Source organism: Pygocentrus nattereri, chromosome 11 (genome assembly GCF_015220715.1).
Source record: "Pygocentrus nattereri isolate fPygNat1 chromosome 11, fPygNat1.pri, whole genome shotgun sequence".
Taxonomy (NCBI): Eukaryota; Metazoa; Chordata; class Actinopteri; order Characiformes; family Serrasalmidae; genus Pygocentrus; species Pygocentrus nattereri.
The window spans coordinates 34,329,531-34,349,313 of record NC_051221.1 but is presented as its reverse complement, the minus strand read 5'-3'; the positions used below and the strand labels follow the sequence as shown (position 1 = coordinate 34,349,313).

Genomic DNA, 19,783 nt, shown 5'->3' with positions numbered 1-19,783 from the left:
CTCTCTCTCTAGCTTCAAAATCTAGGTCAGTTAAATATTACAATATTAAAATCTCTTGGAATCTGTGGTCACAATTTATGGTCTTAGCACTCAAAGAAAGATGTATCAGCATTGCATAGCATATCTAAAATGGCAATGTATTTGTCTTTAAAAACTGTACAGCATACATGTGTTTTTCAGTATATGTTCAATATACAATGTGTAGACAAGTGACAAATTAAAGGAAAAAACTGAATAAATAGTTAGCCATCATCAGTGCAGGTGCTTCCAGACATGATGTACATGATACAGTTGCTACACCTCTGAGTCATCACCATGATGATGCTCTCCATGGACAACCCACACCGCATCTATGCCTCAAAGAGACTGTAACTTCAATGTAATCTAGCAATTCCATACCTGCACTTATAGACTGACATCTTGTACCTCTTAAATATACATCGATCAGGCATAACATTATGACCATGTCCTTTTATTTTATTTATTTATTTTCATTTTTTAATATGCTTAAAATTACAAGGGGGCTGTGATTTTCAATCACCTTCACACCTGTGTGAATTTGATGTGACAGTAAATGTGATTTGATTTAATACAATTAAGCAGTTAACATCCCACCATGCTTTGTGGCATGTATTAAAAGCTATATTTGTGATCAAGAGGAAAATAGTTGGAATAGTTGAGGTACACTTGTCCCCTTAGAGGGTAGAGGTACTGCAACACAATACAAACGTATTCTTCACAGCTCTATCCTGTGATCATTCAATCATTCCCATCAGGACAGAAATGGTGTCTTCTAAGATGACAATGACCCGATCCACAGGGCACAAGGGGTCACTGAATGGTGTGATAAGTAGGAAATTGATGTAAATCATACACAATGGCCTTTGCAGTCACCAAATCTCAACCCAGTTGAACACGTTATACGTTTTGGACTGGTGTTAGACAGCGTGGCCCATCTCCATCATCAGAATAGAGGCAATATCTTTTGGATGAATGACGTTCCATCCCTCCAGTACAGTTCCAGTGACTTGTAGATTCTATACCACTGGCGTTCTGGTGGCTGATGGTGGTCCAGCACCTTAAGACACTCTGTGTTGGGTTTTCCCATAATTAGTCACTTGTCTGTTTGCATTTAAGCAACACTCAACACACTTCCACACTTTCTACACTATCTGGCTATTTCACACAACAAAGTTTGAACATTTAATGAGAGAAATGAGCTCAGTCTCAGAAGTTAGAAAATGGTGTGGCCTGGCGTAGGGGAGTTTTGAAATTGTTGTGCATGTGTCTTCTTTCAATTTGCCACACATCTGCATATCGCAGCTGTCAGAACAAAATCTCATATCTCTGAAATGGTAACTTTACAGGAGAAGGGAAAAAATGCATTACTTTTAATATAAGTCAATGTAACCTGACTTTTTTCCAAGTCATTTTTGGCCATTTATTTTGGTCCATCCTTCATGAAATCTACCCACAATGCAAAGGCCAACATGCATTTTCAAATTATGTCCAAAACTGATAATCGACAAAAATGGAGGTGCAAGGTTTTGTTCTGATAACAGTGATATGTTTAAAATTATTTATTTTATTATGTGTTATTGCTGACATTGGTGTTTTTTTTCTCTTTTTTTATGAATCAGACAGTAGCTATGAAAAAAATGCTTCACACCTTAAAATACCTCGACTAATAAGGCAAATAATTAAGAGGTTTCAAACAACTACAGCTGTGGTGAACCTGCCTGTAAGAAGGTGCAAATGTGCTTTGGTCTCCTTCGTTCTTCGAGGTTCAAAGTTGGACAATCACAGGAGCTGGCTGCATCCTGGGATCCCTGAACTGTTAACCTAAGGCTGGCTCATGGCTGGATCTTAAAATAGAACAATTATCCAAAGCAAATCCACGCAAGAATGCTTCACTGACCACAAAATGAAGCTACTGACATGGCTGTCCTGTCCCCTACAACACATTGCAAAGCAGCTGACTGAACTGAAGGAGAGTCCAAACGCCAGGAACAAGTATCTGGAGATATTTTATATGGAGAAATGCCTCACAGTGCTGATAGAAAAAACAGCAGACACCAGCAAAACCAGTATGTATTGTGTTCACACTAATCTGTGCTGCTTTTTTTGTTTTGTTTTTTTCAGCCGGAAAGTCGTCATACACGTTCTCGTATTTGTGAGAAAAATGCTTTTAAATGTATAATTTCTGCCGTCTATGTTCAGTGTATATTCAAACATTTAAAACCAACATCTGGAGGAATATGGCCATTGCATCTGTCAAAGAGGCACACAGGCAGTAATAAACTTCTGTTAACTAACAAGAATAAAGTTCTTGTTACTGACTATCTTAAAGTAACTTTGGACAGTTGACCATGTACACGCACATATAAAAGGCCCAGTTAATTAAAGCGTATTTTTATTTTCTGTGCTTGTATTTTGACAGCAGGACTGTTCACTCTGTAACTCCAGAAACTGGACATTTTAAAGAAACATTTTCATGCCAACATGGCATGATTCGGTCTGTCTGGTGTGACGGCGTGACAAAAAAAACGGACATTTGACTTAATTTACTAATTTAAAGAATCCATAAATCCCTAAACCGCAGATCTGCGACTCGCTGCCACTCGCGTCTCGCTCTCGCGGCGCAGCGGGGTTCGTGAAGCCCCATAACACACCGCGCGTGGTTGTCATGGCGGCTGTCTGGTGAAGAAAGAAAGCGGTATGTTGACGAGACGGTGCTGAGTCCTCTTTAGCGGCCACCCTAATCTCTTATCACTCATGCCTTTCCTTAAAGCACACCAGGCTGGTTTCCCGTACCGGGACTGTTTAAACGCTGGTAGAGTCGGTTAGACAGTGGCTCCGTTTCGCTGTGTAATGGTGAAGGGTCGCTCGGTTAGCTGAGCAGCCAGACGGGCCGGCGGAGTTCAGCTCGCCCAGTCAGTTTAGTCGCTGTTTGTCTGATTGGAACTGGTCAGTCTTTTGGTATCTGACATGAGTTGTTGTTTTCATGGAACAGAACGACTTAAACGGCGTAAGACGGAGGACTTCACCACAGACAACACCCGAAGATGAGTACGCAGGTAACTTGAGTTTCTGGCTAACCCAGCTAGCTAGGTTAGCTTACTGTTTGAACAAAGTCTCCTACAGAAAAATGTGTTTCATTCCCTAAAGTTTAACTCTCCAGACTTTAGCTTTCCTGCTTGGCCTTATTGCGTTGTTCTTACGCTCCCCTCTTTTTCAATTCAGTACAGCATACTGTTCAAACAGGAGCATGGTAAGTGATGCTAAGTGTGTTTCATCATAAATATGCCAGTGGATTTGTGTTAAATGAGTCGTAACACGTCTCTTAATGCCTTGTAGGATTGTAGTCACAGTATTCCAAAGCTGTCTGACCTGTCAGTGCAAGAAAGCTGTATTTTCTGTTGTGTTTCTGTGCCTCTATGACTGTCTCTGCTGTAGCCCACGATGATGCCATATGGACAGCAGCTTGGGGAAAAAGTGAGAAGGATGGATCAGAGACCATTATCACTGGCTCTCTGGATGATATGGTGAAAGTGTGGAAATGGTAACGTGTTCTTGGCAGGTTATGTTACAACCCCAATTTCAACGAAGTTGGGACGTTGTGTAAAATGTAAATAAAAACAGAATATGATGATTTGCAAATCCTTTTCAACCTATATTCAATTGAATACACTACAAAGACATGATATTTAATGTTCAAACGGATAAACTTTATTGTTTTTTTGCAAATATTCACTCATTTTGAATTTGATGCCTGCAACACATTCCAAAGAAGTTGGGACAGGGGCAATCAAAGACTGGGAAAGTTGAGGAATGCTCAGAAAACACCTGTTTGGAACATTCCACAGGTGAACAGGTTAATTGTTAAGTGGTGAGTGTTATGATTGGGTATAAAGGGAGCATCCCTGAAAGGCTCAATCGTTCACAAGCAAGGATGGGGTGAAGTTCACCACTTTGTGAACAACTGCGTGTCCAACAGTTTAAGAACAACGTTTTTCAACATGGACTTGCAAGGAAGGGATTTCATCATCTACAGTCCATAATATCATCAAAAGATTCAGAGAATCTGGAGAAATCTCTGCAAGTAAGCAGCAAGGCAGAAAACCAACATTGAATGCCCGTGACCTTCGATCCCTGAGGTGGCACTGCATTAAGAACCGACATCATTCTGTAACGGATATTAACACATGGGCTCAGGAACACTTCAGAAAACCATTATCAGTGAACACAGTTCGTCGCTCCATCTACAAGTGCAAGTTAAAACTCTGCCATGCAAAGCAAAAGCCATATATCAACAACACACAGAAACGCTGCCGGCTTCTCTGGGCCTGAGCTCATCTGAGATGGACTGACGCAAAGTGGAAAAGTGTCCTGTGGTCTGACGAGTCCACATTTCAAATTGTTACTGGAAGTCATGGACCAAAGAGGCTAAAGAGGAAAAGGACTGTCCGGATTGTTATCAGCGGAAAGTTCAAAAGCCAGCATCTGATGGTGTGGGGGTGTGTTAGTGCCCATGGCATGGGTAACTTGCACATGTGTGAAGGCACCATTAATGCTGGAAGGTACATGCAAGTTTTGGAGCAACATATGCAACATAACAGCGTGGCTTCGTAGTAAAAGAGTGCGGGTACTAGACTGGCCTGCCTGCAGTCCAGACCTGTCTCCCACTGAAAATGTGTGGCGTATTATGAAGCGCAAAATACGACAACGGAGACCCCGGACTGTTGAGCAACTGAAGTTGTACATCAAGCAAGAATGGGAAATAATTCCACCTACAAAGCCTCAACAATTAGTGTCATAACCAGACGCTTCCCAAACGCTTACTGAGTGTTGTTAAAAGGAAAGGTGATGTAACACAGTGGTAAACATGCCCCTGTCACAACTTCTTTGGAACGTCTTGCAGGCATCAAATTCAAAATGAGTGAATATTTGCAAAAAAATAAGTTTATCCGGTTGAACATTAAATATCTTGTCTCTGTAGTGTATTAAATTGAATATACGTTGAAAAGGATTTGCAAATCATCGTATGTATAAAACAAATAAAAACAGAAATGTCCCAACTTCATTGGAATTGTGGTTGTAGTTTGCATGACTTCAGTCATTCCTGCATAGTTAATTGATTTTCCTCCTCTTCAACACATGAACAAATTCTGGCAATTAACTGCAGAGGTGAAACCTGTGTTTGAGTGGGGAAAATAACCAAAGTGTCAAACAAACATATCCACTCATCATTTGAGCCACTAGTTTGTCTTCCATAGTTTTGTGTTCGTAATATTCCTCTGCTGTGTTTTTGACTGCCTCCTACAGGTCAGATGAGAAGTTAGAGCTGCAGTGGACTTTGGAGGGACATCAGTTGGGTGTGGTGTCTGTAGACATCAGCCACAATGGCTCCATTGCTGCCTCCAGCTCCTTGGATGCTCATATCCGGCTCTGGGATCTGGAGTCAGGCAAACAGATCAAATCCATGGATGCAGGGCCAGGTAAGAGCTGCATAGAATAGACTTGATGAATGTGACTTGGGAGAAAAGGTGTTTTCCCAGCTATGTTAGTGTAATGAATACTACTCGGGATACAGATGGGCCGTGTACATAGGCTACTGTATGTTTGGCAAAAGAGAGTACAATTTTTAGATTGAGAGCCTAAGTTGGTAACAGAGTAAGAGTAGCAAATGCACATTTGTGTCAGTATCTTTTTTTCTTGCCGGTGCTCTTTATTGAATTGTGAAAGGTTTAGGGTGCCTAAAATATGCTCACCAAGCAATTTTTTTTAGGAACACTGTACTAATACTGGGCAGGGCCTCCCTTTGCTCTCAAAACACCCTCAGTTCCTCATGATATGGATTTCACAAGATTTTGGAAACATTCCTTTGAGATTTTGATCCATGTTGACATGATTGCATCAAATAGTTCCTGCAGATTTTCAGCTGCATGTTCGTTTCTGCGAATCTCATGTTCTACCACATGCCAAAAGTGTTTTACTGGTTTCAGATTCAGTCATTGAGAATGCCACTGAAGAATGCTGGACTCGTTATTATGACAACTTTTGCTTTGTAACATGGTTCATTATCATGCTGGATAAATTGTGGCCATGAAGCGATGCACATGGTCAGCAACAACACTTAAATAGGCTTTGGCATTCAAGCAATAATTGATGCCCAAACTGAACAATAACATTTCCCACATCACTACACCACCTCCATCAGCCTGGACTGATGACAAAAGGCAAGTTGGGTCCATGGATTCATCCTTTTGATCTGACCCTACCAACTGTATGTTTCAGCATAAATTGAGATTCATCAGACCAGATTGTTTCTTGGTTCTTGGCTGACACAATTGCAACTCGACATGGTCTTCTGCTGTTGTAGCTCGTCTTGCCTTACGACATGTTGACATGTTGTGCGTTCTGAGATTTTTATTTTTTTTTCCTGCTCACCACAAACGTGCAGAGTGGTTATGAGTTACCGTAGACTTTCTGTCAGCATTGCGTCATTCTGAGCAAACTCTAGCGACTGATGTGCATGAAAATCCCAGGATATACTCAACCAGCCAACAATCATGTCTGGGTTTAAATCACTGATATTTTGTAGTATATTCTGAACATTCAAAACATGCAAAAAATTTGTTTTCATGTGATTAAAAAAGAGCAAATTTTGTTCCCCACTGTTGCTGACCTGTTTTGTTTGTTCATCCCAGAAAAACAAAACATTTAATGCTGATCTATTTAATGTCCCCAGGGATTAAATTTTTTCTCATTAATATTTGATAATTGATGATCATTAAAAAAATTTCAGCATTCTTTCTTTGTTCACTTGATTTGTCACTCTGTGATTTAGTGTAAAATATCTTAGTCTTGCTTCCTCATTACCCTGACTCATTTAAGATAAGTTTACAAACCATTGTCTATTTAAAGGCCCTGTGGAATCAGAAATTGTGAGAATCTTGTCAAAATGCATAGAAATGCATTCTAAACCTCTTATGATTTCACATATACATTCAGTCTCATTCATTCTTGTCACTCTGCCTAGTATGATTATAAACATAATAATCATGATTGTTGATGCTGACTGCAATAGAAGAAAATCGGTTTGTTTAATTCACAGCTTTACCATGTCCAACTATAGGCGTGTCCTCCATAAGTTGCCTTGGGCAAGAGCACACGGAAAGGAACACAGGGCTCAGGGGATTCTGCTAATGCTAGTGCAGGTGTGCCATGTGATGTCATGTGATGTGATGACCCCTCCCTTCTCATGTTGCAGTTGACGCCTGGACTGTAGCTTTCTCCCCTGACTCCAAATACATCGCCACAGGCAGCCATCTTGGGAAGGTTAACATCTTTGGAGTTGAGAGTGGAAAGAAGGAATACTCCCTAGACACCAGAGGGAAGTTCATTCTGAGTATCGCCTATGTAAGACATCCGCCATTCTACCCATATATAAATTGTTATAAAGTGACGAGAGCTATATTGACAAGCTGGAGGCAGTTTAAAATGCATAATGAATACTGTTGTCACTGTGACAGCGGCTCATGTTTCTAGTGGAGAGTTAGTTATTGTCTGTGATTTGATTCACAAAGATTAGAGGATATCCAACATGCCAGTTTGTTACAGATATATTAAAGATTTGACTCTCTTGTGTTATTTTCTGCATATGTGCCTAAAGCCAATGTTGGGAGTTCTTGCTTGCAGCCCTTGTCAACAGGCCCAGAGAAAAACATTTCTGGGGAAAATCTGCCTAATAGGTCCCCCCACCCCCCAATTCTCTCTGTGCATTCTCTTATCTCTAAACTGAATTTTTTCTTGCACGGTACATATTATTCTCATGTAGGTGTTAAAAGGGAGAATATTTGGGGGGAAAAAATCTAATATCTGTAGTGATCTAATATCTAATATCTGTAGTTATCCGCTCACTTGCACCCTGTCTCCCTCTCTGTCTCTCTCTCCCCTTCTACCTCTCCTTTTCCAGAGCCCAGATGGAAAGTACTTAGCCAGCGGTGCCATTGATGGAATCATTAATATCTTTGATATTGCAACTGGGAAACTGCTGCACACGCTGGAAGGTAAAATTATGCCTCAGAAGTCCTTGATGTATTTTTAATGAAATATGTTAATCTAAGACCAAGCACTGATTATTTTTATTTATTTGGTTTTATTTATTTATTGTGGTCTATCAAGAGGAGTTGGTTGAACTGTTCTGTTAAATATATCAAAGTGGATGGTTTGGGGATTCCAATGGAAAAGTATAAGGCATTTGCCCAGGCATTTCCCCTGGCTCTCCCCCTGCAGTCATAACCTCAGGTTTCCTGCTTTTGGCACTGCTTTTTTTTTTTTTTCCCCTCTCACTGTGATTTGTACCTTTCCATCTTTCTCATTTCTTCCATCAGTCACTCTCGCTCTGTTAAGCACATGAGCATGAGTGGAAGACTAGAGAGTTTTTTTGGTCGCTTTGTTTATTGGGTCTGCTACAACTTTTAAGAAGGTTCATATATTGTTTGTGTGTGTGTATTTATGTACGTCTTTGATAGTAAGGTGATTTAAATGGATTTATCCTTTGACAGATCTCTTTCTAAGGTTCTGGTGAAGCTCTCAGTATGTCTCTATTCTCTTCACAGGTCATGCTATGCCCATCCGATCTCTCACATTCTCTCCCGACTCTCAGCTCTTAGTCACAGCCTCAGACGATGGCTACATCAAGATTTATGATGTGTAAGCCAACCCCTGAGATTATGCGGCTTGTTATGCTTTCATGTGACTTCTGAAGCTTCTATTTGGAAGTTACTTTGTTGATTATTTTGGTGTTAAATTGTTGCATTCATTTCGTGCAAAAATGATCTAGCAGTTGTCTTGACTGTGTAGTACTCATCACAGTTAATGTGCATGCAGCTAATAAAAATGTTTGTTAATATTATAGGCAGCATGCTAACCTGGCAGGCACGCTCAGTGGACATGCATCCTGGGTGCTTAATGTGGCCTTCTCACCTGATAACACACACTTTGTCTCCAGGTAAGAACAGAATTTTCTCTAATGAATGCTCTCCAAGATGGGACGGATCTGTTCTAAGGACATTTGTTGGTTAATGTGATCTGTTTTTCTGTCATTGTTGTTTTCAGCTCATCAGATAAAAGCGTAAAGGTGTGGGAGGCAAGCACCAGGGCATGTGTGAACACATTCTTTGACCATCAGGACCAGGTGTGTTTCTCATCTTCACTTTCTACATGGCTATTTAGTTTGAACTACTGTGCTGGTCATTGTGGAGAACAGGAGTGGGCTACCCATATCATTGGGGTATTTTTGGAAGCCTCAGAGCTGAGGCATGTCTCTTTGTGCAGACAGGGGAGAGGATGACAGTATCCTCAGATGACCTTCCTAGGTCTTCTCTTTTGTAGATGGAGAGATGACTGACTATATTAGCTGAGCTGTCATTTTACTTGTGCATGTTATGTCATTGTCAAATGGGATTAGCCACTGTCACATTAGCAACGAATAGTGAATTTGTATGTGGCTGAGGGCAGATTTGATTCTCTCATTGGTGCTAGATGCATCCGCTGTCGAAAAAATGGAGGATGTCTACACGAGACATGTGATGTGTTTTGTAGGTATGGAGTGTGAAGTACAACAGCACTGGCTCGAAGATCATTTCTGCTGGGGACGACCGAGCAATCCACATATATGACTGTCCCATGTGAAGCACCTAGAGGAACCAAAATCTCCTCCTTTACATCAGAGCCACTGGGCAGGAAGGCCTCGAGTGTGCTGATCTAGGATCAGCTATCCCGTTCATACGTAACTAAGTTTAGAACATAAATATGACCAAATAAGCATATGAAAGTCAAGACTGATCCTAGATCAGCACTGTTAATATAAGATGCATACAGTCCCAGCTGATTCTCAAGCAAAGGTTTTCCCCGTTCAACCTGGACTGCTTTGTGCTCACTTTAGCTCATGGTCTGAAACTTTCATCCAACAGCCGGCAGTGAATTCTGGTCCTCTCTGTATAAACAGAATCTGTTCTGTTTCTTTGAGCTATTGTCCAGTCTGCTGTTGAATGCTCTGCACTGCTCCTTTTACCAGCTAGCTTTGGGTCAATCTGCAAAAAAAAGCAGTGCCTGTACACACTGTGTCTGAGATAATATGGGAATGATCTTTTTTTTTTTTTTTTTAATGGTTATGTGAACAATTGCAAACTTGTCAGACATTAAACATTTTTTAAATACTTTGTTTGTTGTGCATTTTCTGTCTGTTTGCAGAATTTAGGTGAGTGTCTCAGATGAGCATAAACTTGAGTGCCAATATGTGGTGGCTGATGCCAACATCCATTCAGTGCAATACACCCTCTGCTGGACTTATTTAATTACTGCATGGAGTCCAGCTCCTGAATAAAGTACTTGCAGGTACATATTGCTGTTTTCGGAACAAAACCTTGTCCATTTTTGTCATTTTTCAGTTTTTGACTTTATTTGGAAATACCAGTTGTTTACGTTGTGTGTAAATGTCATGATGAATGGACCCAAAGAAAATGGCCCAAAATTATTTGAAAAGACATCTGGTTCCATTGACTTACATTAGAAGTAGAGTATGTTTTCTCCTTCTCCTGTCAAGTTACCATTTTGGAGACACAAGGTTTTCATCCGACAACAGCGATATGTAATCCTTCTCAAGTGTGTTACTTTGTTTATAACAACAGAAATAAAAAAAATGTAAGCTTTATGCCTGGCCTACACACTGCTGAGACAAGTGTTTATGAGGATTCCAGTTTGTACTGGACTGGTATTCTAGGTCTTAACCCTCTCACTGAGTAAGCTCACTTTAATAGAGAACTTGTTTGGTAAAACTAAATGCCCACAGTCCATCTGTATATGAATGCACTGGACTGAACAAATAAGTTCTCATTCAACACAATGACTAAAAAATGTGTTGGTGCACTCTTTCATTTAATGAGCTCCAGTGTGATTGACACACATTTAGATTAGAAAGAAACACAAATGTATTCACATCCTCCCAAGGAATCGTTACTACAGGCCATACTATATAAAGATATGTTATGTTTACAAAACGTTCAAGTGTAAAACCTAACTTTGGCCCCAAAGCACACAAAATCTTTTTATGGTATAACACAAGGCCTCCTGAAAAAGACCCCACCAGATTTAAATGCCTGTACACATAAATACAAATGGCCCTCTATTCAACACAATTAGATGAAAAGGAGTTAATGAGACCACAAGTGTAACTATTTCACTACTGACTCAACTTAGCACTAAATACATAATGACTCAACAATACATTCATTGTAACCCCCATACTAATTCTGACCAATGTCCCACCAGCAGCACCAGTCCTGATTTCAATTATGCCTGATGATTTAAAATGTCACATATCTATCAGAGAAACATTCATCCATCCATCCATTCATCCATTTTCTAAGCCGCTTCTCCTTCTGGGTTGCGGGATCAAAGAAACAAGTCATTTGAATTTACATTAGACACTCCAAAAGTATACCTTCATAAAGCACTATGATATTGGCATTAATGTGCAATGCAAGGATTAAAAAATAAATGTTAATGGCACTGTATGTAGGGCTGGGCAAAATACTTAAGTAATGATGACTGAATACTGAACACACGGTCCTAAATGTATTCAGTAACGTTTTCCATTACAATATATAAAGGTATGTGTTAAGAATACATTTAGAATACATCTTGGTAAGGCATTTGCACTTCTTTACTGTTAGTGGTTGGCAGTTTTTTATGTAATTATCCCATTAATACATTTAATGAAAAATCTGTTTATAATTAACTTATAACAATTCTCAGCTTTTCTTTCTCTCTCACCACCTGCTTCAGTCCACTGCTGCTCTCATGATCTTCATAGTCCAGTACATTACCAATACTAAGCTCATCACTCGCAAACATGTCCTACCAAGGAGACTGTTAATCTGAAATGAATAACTGGCTCATAACAGTGATTTATCAGTCTACTTGGACTTTAGTCAGAGCTTCAATATTCATAAAGAAGCTGTTAACTCTTTTCAGAGTTAACCTAATGAGCCTATTTGCTGCATGCCCTGTGCCAATTTTAACATAGTTAATAAATAAGCATTAAATGTGTTTTTTTGAAGACCACATTTTTATGTTATTGGTAAGTATTCTAAAAGTATTCTCCTAAAATGTAAAAGGTAACTGTAATCTGTATACTGCTTTTTCAAAATGTAACCTGGACTGAATACAAATACTTTTTATACTTAATTTGTGTATTCTGAATACTTTTTTTCTCAGTACTTTTCTTCTGATACATCCCAACCCTGACTACATGTTAAGTGAATACTGCCTGAAACATGATCATGTGTTGCTGACCAGGGACCACATCCAGAGCTTGCTTAGGTGGACAGGTGTTTGCTGGACACCGAGATTTGCTTGTGGATGAAATATGACCAGCCTTGGTGTATTTAGTGAGTAACATCATTAAGGCTTGGATCCACTCTGTAGAAATAGAATCGATTGGCACATCTCAGGGACCTGACCACACTGCTGTTTTTCTGGCTAGTACCAGACTTCAGCTTGTTTGCACAATGAAAGGGAAAGTGAGATCTGATAAGCAGTCGCCGTGTGGCATTTTCACTGCAGATGTAACTGCAAGCACTGAACTGTAATGATCTTGTTATCCAGCTATTGGATGTGGATTCAGTTTGCATTCATACCAGATATCAAAATGAGACCTACTTTAACTTTCATTTGAAAGACATATGCAAACTGTATCTGGAAATACAAGTTTTACATGGGCCCTTTGTGAAGCACCTGTATGTGTTGCATACACTTAATTAGGCTCAAATCTCCTGATTGACAAAACAGTACAAAATATATAACCTTGAAAAAAGGAGGAAATGATGAGCACATCGTGAACCACAATTTCCCCTGGTCCACTTCCCAAAATAATCTACTGTAAAACCCACGCAACCTGACCACACTTAAAATATCCCAAAAGGCATCTGTTTAAAAGGCAGAGAGGTCTGGAGAGCGAGGGGCTGTCTGTGAAGCTCCGTATGAGGTACAGATGTTCTGGACTGTTTTTTAGCATTCCTGTAGGTACCACTTTTCACCAGTGTCTTGTGTGGACCAGCTCAGGCCTCAGGCTGAGTCTCTTCAGTGTCTCATAGCCGACGACGATGAGGATTGAGGTGGGAGTTGAGGAGATGATACGTGCTGAGAGACCCTTCGTCAGACCCCACATGCCCTCCTCAGCTAAGAGCTGCTTAAACGTCTCAATCACAGAGGAACGGCCTTCAACCTTGGAGGAAAAGGCAATCACTTAAGAACAAAAAGGGATATACAATTCCTGCTACATAGGTTTAGATGAATGATGAATGAACTATGAAACGCTGATGTGGGGAGAGACAACTGAAGCAGTTGCAGATAAATATAAAGTACTGATCCCAAGCCACAGACCACCATTCCAGTGAAGGCAGCCATTAAGTACAACTTATTCAATTTTTCTCATCAGGAAAATAGCATTAAATACATTCAATCAACAGAAAATTACACAGAAGCTTCAATAACTAAATGTAACAATTTCAGCAGATATTCAACGTTCAGTCTTAGAAAGTTGCATTTTCTGCTTCTCACAATCCAAATAATCCCAAACACAATCAGTGATGTGGACGTCTGTTCTCTGGTGGGGTCAGTCCATTGTTCAGGACACTAGTAGCTTCTTTTTAATAATTCTTGATCTCAGCCATGTGTCTGGGATCATTATCTTATAGTACTATGGATTTCGTTCCATTTCCAACATTTACCAGAGGGTATTGTTCCACATATTAAAACTGGTTTATATTTGAACGCATCATGAATGCTGATAATCAAAAACAAATCACCAACTCCAGACATGGCTACATCAACATCCTTCACTATGCTTGACTGATGGTTGTAGAAAAGGTTTAAAGTGCATTTCTCTGGCAGCGTACACACACTGTGCCTTTGTTTCCTTACGAGTCCCATATTTAGACTCATCAGTTCATAAAACCTTACTCCACGTCTCAGATGTCCAGCTTCCATGTTCATACTTTCCTCTTCATTGTCTATTTTTTTCCATCAGTAATGGCTTCTTGACAGCTACACATCCTTTCAGACTCTGTGTTGAGTCTTGTCACAGTGGAAGGATGGACAGAAACACCTGTTGTCTTTTTCTTTAGATATGAAACCAGAATGGAGCTTGATTTTCTTTTAAAGATGAAAGCTTTAAGAATTATCTATCTTGGTGGTCTAGCAGGTCTCACATGGTTGTTAGGAGTCTCTTTTTCCTCTGTGTCTTTTACTTGTTTTTTGAACTCCTTTTTTATGCAAGTAGGTTTTTTTTTTTTATCTAATCTGTTCAGAAATATCTTCTTTAGCCATTTAGATGCACATGGGAAAGAAACTGAGTGTGTGTTTGGGTAGTTTATTGCATGAACATTAGTGTCTTTTGATGTGAATGTTAATGGTTTTGTGTGAGATGAACATAATGGCAGTGACACCTTTGGGAACATGTAGTGTTGGTTAACTGGTTGGTGCACAGCTGGTGCAGTAGGGTCCACAAAAGCAGAGAGGAGAAATGAAATACTGACTCACATAATGCTATACTTAGTGCTGAGGCTTTGTGTACATTTTCTTCTCTGCACTAACCTTATTCACCCATATGGCACTATCCAGCATCACTACTGGGACTGACATACACTGTGCACTCATACCATAGCTTCATATTTACTTTTTCTCTTCCTCTTTATTTACATTACCATCCTTCTGTTTACAGTTGACACAAGATGACTAAGCTATAACTTCATGTTTCAGGTATGTACAGACTACTTGGCAGTGACGGCAAATCTTTTCCTGCTGCTTGAGTTGTAGAAAAACAACTTTCTACAACATTCCACTTACAGACCACAGAATTGTGAAAGCAAGAAATGCATTTTGCTTCTGAATAACTTTAAACTCTAAATCAGCATCTTGTTTATATTAATCATTTGGCAGGTGTTACAGAGGCTAATAATAATAATAATAATAATAATAATAATAGTTTCCTGTGCTGCAAAAGAACCCCATCGCCAGCCTCTACTCTCAGTTTTATGGCTACATAATAAATCTTGACCAACCCTGCATCTCTCAGCGCTCTGTATTTATCTTGGTGCAAAGTACCTTATAGATCAAGGTGCTTTACTTTTACTGCAAACCTTTTAATACCCCTGGTCAAATTACATGTTTTCCAAGTTAAAACTTTAGTGCACAATTTTTTTTATTTATTTGATGAGAATGTGTTTCACTTAGAAAATCAACAAAACATGTCTTTTGACCAGGGATGCCAAAACATGTACTTATAACTGTATATCACAGGAACAAAAACTCTTACATATTTACGTTATATGTCTCGTCACTTTGCTGATCCTATCTGCAGTAAATGTTTATGTTATATAAGGATAAATGTGTGTTTAATTGGATTTTGTAAAATGTGTAATAACTCTTTGGTATCAGACTGTGGTACACAAGAAACTACACTGTGCCCCCTGTATGTGAGTAGAATGACAAAGCTGAAATTTAGTTTTACCTGCACTCTGGCTCTCACTACGTCCATAGGGTTGGTGATGGTGGAAGCAGTGGCTGCAGCCATGGGCCCAGCCACAGCCTGCAGGAGGAGGTGAGGGCAGTTGGAGGGGGCCAGCCTGGACATCTGCTCTGTTTCAGTACACAGATAATGCATTAATGATCACTTAGTATATGAACACAACAAGGACTACGTTATATGGAGCTGCATGTGCAGAGTCTGAACTATGTTCACAATAACTAAACATGAAACCAGTAACATAAGTAGTGAGCATGAGGGACATGCAAATTACGGAATACCTCATGAACAATAACTTCATTGTTTACATGTACACTTGGTACATTAGCAATGCAGCACCCAACCTCCTCTGCTTTCCTATCATCATTTGACAGGATGCGATAATGTGTGGTTTCAGACTTTCCACAGCCTGTTTTAACCTAGAATTATAGAAAGCTTCTAAAGACAGGCCAAGCAGTGAACCTTTTTTTAGAACGCTAATGTTTTGGGTCTTTTCTGTGGCCATGTTTTTCCTCTCTTCATCACTCAGAGCTCACTGCCATGACAACTATATTTAGACTAAACATATAAACCGATCAGGCATAGCATTATGACCACCTCCTTGTTTCTGTGCTCATTGTCCACTTACTATATAGGTGCACTTTGTAGTTCTACAATTACAGACTCATCCCAGCACAATACTCATTAACACACCACCACCACGTCACTGTTACTGCAGTGCTGAGAATGATCCACCACCCAAATAGGACCTGCTGTGTGAGGGTCCATGGGGGTCCTGACCACTGAAGAACAGGGTAAAAGGGGGCTAACAAAGTATGCAGAGAAACAGATGGACTACAGTCTGTAATTATGGAACTACAAAGTGTACCTATACAGTAAGTGGAACTGATAAAATGGACAATGAGTATAGAAACAAGGAGGTGGTCATAATGTTACACCTGATCAGTGTATAAACCCATGAACAGAGAAGGGAAGCCTAGACAAACATTCCAAGGCAAAACTTTGGGAATTTCCTTCTATTTATCAGTTGTCACATGGTAAACCAGCAGCATCTGCAAATTAATGATTCTCAGTCTGTGAAAATTACTTGCAATACAGAAGTATTCTCAAGATAAACAATTATACTACAATATTAATTCTGAACCTTCCACCCAATGACCGCTGATATAGGCTCCAGAACCCCCCTGTGACCCTGAGGGAGAAACAGCTTAGAAAATGTGCGTGCGTGTGTGTGTGTGTGTGTGTGTGAGATCTCTTTTAGCTCAGATCAAAGGCAAATATTATATACTTGATCCATGTACTGATGGTCTGAAGGAGCATCTGAATATTAGAGCCAAAAGTGTTAGATAAGGATCAGAGCTACACTCTGAGGAAGTTAAAATATCTAGAAGGAGGGGGAGACATTCTTGATGTACACCATGTTCTGAAACTAGTCATTAAACAACATGGCAAAAGATAAACGTTGCCTGTAATGTCAGCAGAAGTAAAATACTAAAGAGATTTTCAATGAGAACTCTGTGTAATAAGAACAATTGTGAAGGACAAACAGCAAAATTTGCCTTTACCTGCATAAAAGTGATAAAAAGGCCACCACAGGGCACTGTTAGGGATGTAGGTGAGGAGTGAAGCCACATAGCCTCGATAAAACCCCCGAAAGCCATCAGCTGCGAAAATCTGCACCATAATGTCCTTGGTATGACCAAAAGTCACTTTATGTTTAGACGTGGCCATCACTATCTTGGGCTTGAGCTTAAAGCGTGTGAAATGTTCCCCCTGGCCTTGCATCATAAGATGCTGGGAGACCACGTCGATAGGCACAGTGATGCTCTGGGCCACCAGTGAGGCTGAGCCCCCGGCCACCAGGGACTTGAAGGTGTTGCTGGAGGAATAATGAGACACATACTTCCTCACCAGCTCATAGGTTGTGATGTAGGCCTGACCTGAGATCAGCGTGAAGGTATTGACCATGAAGCCCCGGTACAGTCCCCGCACTCCTTCCACCTTCAGGATCTTACAGAAGGCATCAAAAGTGCCATTGTACAGTGACTTTCCCTTCTGAACCTGCAGTCGAGTTCGGATCAGGGTGAACGGGTAGACGGTGGCACGGGTGGTCAAGGTCATGAACACTCCGAGAGAGTAAAATTTCCTCTTGTCCAGGTCCTCCCATTCTATGATCCGGATATTCCGTTTCTGCTGCATCATTCCAGATGATAGTCACCTTCACCCAACAGGCCCCACACCGCACCTGCCCATCAACACATTGAAGAAGGATGCAGTCAAGAGACGAAACAAAACAGGAGTGAAAATCAGATTCAAATCACTGCCACTAAAAAGAGTCAAACCGATCTTGAAAGCAACTTCAGCTAATGTGTTGTTGGTACTCACTGCTGTGCAAAAAGACCAAAGGTCTTCAGATTACATGAGCCCACCAGCCTGACATGATTAGTGTGAGGTGCATTTCAGTGACTATTGAACTGTTCAAAGGGCAATGAAATCACCTTTACCCACCTGACACCTTCCACACACAACACAAAACAAAAACAAGGAGAGGCTGGGAATGAATGGTAGATAACACATAAAAGCTTTACAATGCTTATTTTAACTCAATCACAGACATGATTCTGAAATGTGTCAACACTGCTTGTAGAGATGACTTCGTTACAGGTAGCTTTGGTATCAGACCGACACACTGTAGGTAGAAAATTATCTGAAAACAATCTGTCCTGAAAAAGCACGCACTCACACTGTGTGACGAGATGCTGTTAGCTGTGTATTTAGAGTAGTAGAGTAGATTTACTGCCCCACAGTAAAATAATCTAAGATAATCTACTTTGAGATGTTCATCTTAAAAGAAGTGGTGCCACAGACTACTTGAATGATAATCTCAGATGCCATTAGAGCTGGACAATATGACAATATTTATCATTATCGTTGTTGTTAGAATTTTCATCGCAATGTGTCACAATATGCTTTTCTGAGCACATTGTAGATATCGTCAATACTTAAAAAACACTTCCCAACTGCATGTTCGATTACAGAGAGAGCATAATAAGTCCTGTTGAACTAGTATTTTTAAAACTAGTATTGTAGAGGTCTCACAACTTTATCTGCTTTAACTTGGATTTCAGAAAAAATTAATATTGTGGCATCATGCATCACAAAAAATCTTCCTGATATTACATTTTCCCATATGACCCGTCTCTGGATGCCACCATCAATTCCTCCCAGCAAGATGAGAGCCCTTGCCTCAGTCCTAAAGCTTAGTAGTTGCTAAAGAACAGAAGAGCTATTTTGAAGCTCAGTAGTTTTTAAAGAAAAATGTGGATTGGATCTGTATGCCAGCCAATAATCATACTCTCAATTATCAAAGTTTCAGTATTGGTTTCAGAAAAGAAAAAGCAGCATTGTTCCATCTCTAACTGTGTCTGCCTGACGAGCTACACCTCGAGCTATTTCTTCTCTCTCACACCTCCTTACAAGGCTTATCCAGGTGGTATTCGCCTGGATAAAGAAGAGACAAAAGGAAGATAAATGATGGGGATAATGAAAGAACTGTCTTTATTTAGTTATAATGGGATTTGCGCTGTTCCCACTGGCACCCTCTTCGTGTGCTGAGAGTACAACAGCCAGTGGCCCCCCGCCCTGTCAACACATCTGCGACCAGGTCTTAAATCTACCACCACATTCATTTTCACTACCAAGACCAACACGTTAAACACACTCACATTCAATGCTGCTATCAAGCAACATACCTGACGCTTCATGTCACGAAATACAGTAAAAGTATCATTTAACCCGAGCGCGTCTGCTCTTCCCCTTCTCCGTTCTCTGTCGGGGGTAGCAGCGGTGTCGTTAGCTCCACGCTGACAGCTCCTGTGACCTCCCTCACACAACATTCACTTACCGGCTTAGCCTGACATTATTCCCGCCTCCCATGAGGCTCACTGGTAAACAGCTAGTCCATGGCTCTGAAACACCGCTGGCTACAGCAGCGTAGCGTCTTTAAGAGAGAATTAGCTGCGCTGTCACGGCTTTTAGAGAGAAACACACAGCTCCATGTTAAAGTCACGCCGTGGTGGAGGAGGAGGAGGACGAGGAGGAGCTTCCTCTCAGCGCCACATCCGGCGCCTCTGTTACGCAGCGGAGCTGGACCGGTTCGGGCGGACCTCACCCGCTGATTGGCTGGCT

At 40.5% G+C, this 19,783-nt stretch overlaps 2 protein-coding genes across 2 annotated transcripts; one reads left to right on the top strand and one right to left on the bottom strand.

Annotated features, from left to right (window-relative positions):
• Positions 1-2,502: 2,502 nt before the first annotated feature.
• On the top strand, positions 2,503-10,226 carry wdr61 (WD repeat domain 61). Its single transcript, XM_017706789.2, has 11 exons — positions 2,503-2,716; positions 3,014-3,077; positions 3,244-3,271; positions 3,457-3,562; positions 5,326-5,498; positions 7,274-7,422; positions 7,979-8,072; positions 8,625-8,718; positions 8,924-9,016; positions 9,124-9,202; positions 9,610-10,226. Exons 2-11 carry the CDS (start codon positions 3,066-3,068, stop codon positions 9,697-9,699), a joined length of 918 nt encoding a protein of 305 aa, XP_017562278.1. The 5' UTR covers positions 2,503-2,716; positions 3,014-3,065; the 3' UTR covers positions 9,700-10,226.
• Positions 10,227-10,923: 697 nt separating this feature from the next.
• Positions 10,924-19,696, bottom strand: slc25a44a (solute carrier family 25 member 44a). Its single transcript, XM_017706787.2, has 4 exons — positions 19,500-19,696; positions 17,161-17,840; positions 15,581-15,708; positions 10,924-13,294 (listed from the first exon to the last, which is right to left on the bottom strand). Exons 2-4 carry the CDS (start codon positions 17,795-17,797, stop codon positions 13,103-13,105), a joined length of 957 nt encoding a protein of 318 aa, XP_017562276.1. The 5' UTR covers positions 17,798-17,840; positions 19,500-19,696; the 3' UTR covers positions 10,924-13,102.
• Positions 19,697-19,783: the final 87 nt, after the last annotated feature.

What these genes read in the sequence shown, in the direction of transcription:
- wdr61 (XM_017706789.2), top strand. An exon ending in ATGGTGAAAGTGTGGAAATG is followed by an intron (nt 3,563 to 5,325) that starts GTAACGTGTTCT and finishes TGCCTCCTACAG; the next exon opens with GTCAGATGAGAAGTTAGAGC. An exon ending in ATCCATGGATGCAGGGCCAG is followed by an intron (nt 5,499 to 7,273) that starts GTAAGAGCTGCA and finishes CTCATGTTGCAG; the next exon opens with TTGACGCCTGGACTGTAGCT.
- slc25a44a (XM_017706787.2), bottom strand. Translation starts at nt 17,797, where the DNA reads ATGATGCAGCAGAAACGGAATATCCGGATCATAGAATGGGAGGACCTG. An exon ending in TTTTTATCACTTTTATGCAG is followed by an intron (nt 15,709 to 17,160) that starts GTAAAGGCAAAT and finishes GTACTGAAACAG; the next exon opens with AGCAGATGTCCAGGCTGGCC. An exon ending in TAGTGAGAGCCAGAGTGCAG is followed by an intron (nt 13,295 to 15,580) that starts GTAAAACTAAAT and finishes TTTTCCTCCAAG; the next exon opens with GTTGAAGGCCGTTCCTCTGT.